The 4,539-nt window shown below is 46.5% G+C and overlaps 1 protein-coding gene across 1 annotated transcript; it reads left to right on the top strand.

The window, feature by feature from the left end:
- The first annotated feature begins 1,392 nt into the window (after positions 1-1,392).
- LOC112012667 (uncharacterized) lies at positions 1,393-2,478 on the top strand. Its single transcript, XM_024045051.1, has one exon. The coding sequence runs from the start codon at positions 1,393-1,395 to the stop codon at positions 2,476-2,478; it is 1,086 nt and encodes a 361-aa protein (XP_023900819.1).
- The last annotated feature ends 2,061 nt before the right edge of the window (positions 2,479-4,539 follow it).

Genomic DNA, 4,539 nt, shown 5'->3' with positions numbered 1-4,539 from the left:
TATGGAAGATATTGCCAAAGGTATTGGTGTTCCAAGTCTTGACTCGGTCAATGAAGTCTTGCATGGCTGAGGTAATGTTGTGGGGATGGTTGTTCCAAAAGTTTTGAATGATGGTTGGGAAGGTTGGGTCATTGAACCACAAGGTTTCAAGGTGGAAGGGTTTAAGGTTGAGTGGTTGTGAGGGGGGGAGGGGTAGTGCTAAAGAGAAGAGGGTGGTGGTCAGAGGATGTCTGAGGTAGGTGCACAACTTCAGCATTGTTGAAGAGCAGGTTCCATTGAGGGTTTGAGAAAACTTGATCGAGATGTTTCATCACTAAACCAATATCTCTCTTGTTGGTCCAAGTGAATTTAGGACCACTGAAGCCAAGGTTGAGTAAGTTGTAATTATTAATAAAGTCATTGAAGATGGACATACGTCTACAGTTAGGCGGAGAGTTATTGAGACCCTCATGGCAGGTGAGGGTTTCATTAAAGTCGCCAGCAAGCACCCACAGAAGAGAGTGAGAGTTGGCAAAGGTGGTGAGGTCATCCCAAAGGTTAAGGTGGGATTGGAGATCAGGCCTAGCGTATACCACAGTAAACAACCAGTTAGAAGAGGGATTTAGGGCACTTACCTGCATGAATGCATGGATTGTGACGGGGATGACACAATCACCTCCCGCAGACGAAGTTAACAACATTGACAAACTTATCTAGACGAGTCAACACTCCCACATCACTGACGAAGACAAGGTCCACCATTCAATGCAAGACGGTTACGAGGCCAACTGTGCGAGCCGTTGGAACACATTAAGGGCCATTACACAACACCAAGCGTTACTCCTAGGGGCATTTAGACCCCCATAACTGCTCCAACGGCTAGGAGCTCTAAGAATGTATATAAAAGACATCGCCAAGTAGAAGGTACACACAATGAAACACAGATAGCGATTCTTTTTATCTTGAGATATTACATCTTTATTGATATACTGACTTTGGCATCGGAGGCGCTGTGGCAGGCACCACACCGGTGACCACCTTTGGAAAGCATTCTCATGCAGGCAGAAGGGTATTTCCATCTGACTACCTCGACTGACGAACTTACACTTCATCAGTTTGGCGCCGTCTGTGGGGACGCAATTTTCGTGTTCAAGTTCGAAAAAGTAGTTTCCAATTAATTACTACCTTTAGATGGAGTCCCATCAAGATTCTGCAACCTTAGCTCAGCAAGTTCAGGCTCTCGCAGCTACCGTCGAAGAGCTCACTAAGGAAAATCAGGAAATGAGACTACGACTTCAACAAGAGGAGAATCGGTCCAAAAACAACACTGAGGACGAGGGAAATAGCCATAGGAGGAGTGATCACCCGAGACCTACTACTCCAGCAGAACAGAATTCAGATTTCCTTTAAGAGATGAGGAAGGAGATGGATGAACTAAGAAGCGCCATCAGAGAAAAGACGGACCAAAGTGTGGGTAGGTTGGTTAGGGCAACAGATTCGCCCTTCACAGCGGCAGTCTTAGGGTGCCCAGTACCTTCGAAATTTCGGTTGCCACAACTTGAACCGTTTAACGGGCTCAAGGATCCTCAGGATCACCTCAACACCTTCAAAACAACATTAGGGCTTCAGCAGCGCCCAGATGAGATATTGTGCCGTTCCTTTCCTACCACCTTTAAAAGAGCTGCAAGGGAATGGTTCACCAAGCTGTCAACCTCATCCATTGACAACTTCAAACAGTTGAGCAACGCTTTCTTGCGTCACTTCATTGGAGGACAACGTCCGAAGAGGCCAACTGACCACTTACTCACCATCAAACAAGCAGAAAAGGAAACCCTGAGGTCGTACGTGAAACGTTTCACTAGGGAAACCCTGGAGGTGGATGAAGCTGACGACAAGGTACAACTGACTACCTTCAAAGCAGGACTCAGATCTAGGGAGTTCGTTGCATCACTGGCGAAGAATCCCCCAAAGACGATGGCCGAGATGCTCCTGAAGGCACAGAAGTACATGAAAGCTGAAGACGCGTTAGCAGCCATCCGGGGTGCAAGGAGACCAAGGGACAAAGAAAGGAAAGATGACGATCGTAAAGGGCAAAAGCGGGAGCGCCCGAGTCATCGGACCAATGATGGGATCAGGAGGAAGGACGATAAGGGATTGCAAACGGTAAAATTTACCCCTTTAATTATGCCTGTTGACAAAATTTTAACGCAGATTAAGGACGAGCATTACCTTAAATGGCCGCGACCATTGCATTCATCTCCTAATGTCCGTGATAAGAATAAGTACTGCCAATTTCACAAGGACCACGGCCATTACACCGAAGATTGTCAAGACCTCAAAGAGCAGATAGAGGAGTTGATACAAAAGGGGAAGTTTCAGAAGTTTGTGAAGAAAGGGGAGTACTGTAGATTCTGGAATGGAAGCTCCCCAAAATTTGATAGGGGAAATACAGACGATCGTAGGGGGACCCATCACAGGAGGATCATTCAAGTCCCTTAAGAAAGCATATCAACGACAGGTGAACAACGTTCACATGACACCCCCGTTAAAGCATAGACGAACCGATCAGGACATGATTTTTAACGAAGGAGATGCTAGGGGAGTGAAGCAGCCTCACAATGACCCCCTGGTCATAGTGCTTACCATAGAAGGATTTAATACAAAAAGGATCCTCGTGGACAATGGTAGCTCCGCTGATATCATCTACTTCCCTGCGTTCCAACAATTGAAGCTAGATCCAAAGAGACTGCGTCCGTTTGATTCTCCCTTCGTCAGCTTCAGTGGTGATAGGGTATACTCCAAGGGCATAGTGACGTTGACGGTGACAATGGGAACCTACCCGAGGCAATTAACCTGTCATCTGGACTTCTTGGTAGTAGATTGTCCCTCGACCTACAATGTAATCATTGGAAGACCAGCGCTCAACAAGTGGAAATCATCCACGTCAACCTACTGCCTGAAGATAAAATTTCCAACAGAGAACGGGGTAGGTGAAGTAAAATGAGATCAAGTTTTAGCTCGGGAGTGCTACCAGGTCGTCGTGGCCGCAAAAAAGAACCATAAATGGACGATCGAAGAAAAGGACAAAGAAAAGGTGGAGGCCTTGGAGACAGTAGAGTTATTCGACAAAGAATCAAATAAAACAACCAGGATAGGGATGACTCTAAGTCCCGAGATGAGAACGAAGCTGGTCCAATTTCTTAAAGAAAACCTAGACATCTTCACTTGGAGCCATGATGACATGCCAGGTATATCTCCAGAAGTCATCCAGCACAGGCTGAATGTAGACCCAGAAAGGAAGCTCGTCAAACAGAGACGAAGAGTTTTCGCACTCGAAAGAGACCAAGCGGTTACTGACGAAGTTAACAAGCTCTTGACTACAAGCTTCATCCGCGAAGTATATTATCCAGATTGGCTCGTAAACGTCGTTTTGGTGAAGAAAGCGAATGGAAAACGGAGAATGTGCGTAGACTTTATAGACCTGAACAAGGCATGCCCAAATGATAGCTTCCCTATTCCGAGAATAGACCAGTTAGTAGATTCCACAGCTGGACATAAGCTGCTGACATTTATGGACACTTTCTCTGGATACAACCAGATAAAAATGGCAGAAGAGGATCAGGAGAAAACAGCCTTCATCACCAGCCAAGGGCTCTATTGCTATAAGGTAATGCCCTTTGGACTGAAGAATGCAAGTGCTACTTATCAGAGATTGGTAAATAGAATGTTTAGCAAGCAGATAGGCAGGAATATGGAGGTGTACGTGGATGACATGCTCGTTAAGAGTAGAGAGGAACTCACCCATCTGGACGACCTCAAAGAGACATTTGCTACCCTCAAGCAATACCATATGAGGCTGAACCCCAGTAAGTGTGTCTTTGGTGTAGCCTCAAGAAATTCCTGGGATTCATGGTGTCCCAAAGAGGAATCGAGGCGAATCCAGAGAAGGTACAAGCCATAATCAACATGGCCTCGCCCAAGACCGGCAAGAAAGTCCAGAAGCTTACAGGACGGATTGCAGCCCTCAATAGGTTCGTCTCTAGAGTGACGGACAAATGCCTACCCTTCTTCAAGACATTGAAACAGGCTTTCGCCTGGACTGATGAGTGTGAGGCCGCTTTCCAGGAACTCAAACGTTACCTAAGTAATCCACCCCTTCTAAGCCCGTCAAAAAAAGGTGAGAACTTGTATTTGTACCTAGCAGTGTCAGCTATAGCCGTCAGTGGAGCCTTAATCCGAGAAGAAGACAGAAAGCAACTCCCAGTCTATTACATCAGCCAAGCCTTCCAAGGAGCTGAGTCCAGGTATCCGAAGATCGAGAAGATCACATTCGCGCTGATAGTAGCTTCACGAAAACTCAAGCAGTACTTCTCGGCGCATCCTATCCTAGTGATGACGGACCAACCTATCAAGAAATCCATGAGCAAGCTCGAGGTGGCAGGGAGAATGGTCCAGTGGGCGATTGAACTCAGTCAATTTGATATTGAATACCACCCCAGGATGGCCATAAAAGCACAAGCTTTAGCAGACTTCATCGCGGAATTCACCCTCCCGGACGAG

This window comes from Quercus suber, unplaced genomic scaffold, assembly GCF_002906115.3.
Source record: "Quercus suber isolate HL8 unplaced genomic scaffold, Cork oak 2.0 scaffold_170, whole genome shotgun sequence".
Classification (NCBI taxonomy): domain Eukaryota; kingdom Viridiplantae; phylum Streptophyta; class Magnoliopsida; order Fagales; family Fagaceae; genus Quercus; species Quercus suber.
Note: the sequence above shows the minus strand (reverse complement) of the source record. Positions and strands in the feature narration are given on the sequence as shown.

Excerpts from the sequence above, each read along its gene's own strand:
- LOC112012667 (XM_024045051.1), top strand. The coding sequence starts at position 1,393 with ATGAGGAAGGAGATGGATGAACTAAGAAGCGCCATCAGAGAAAAGACG.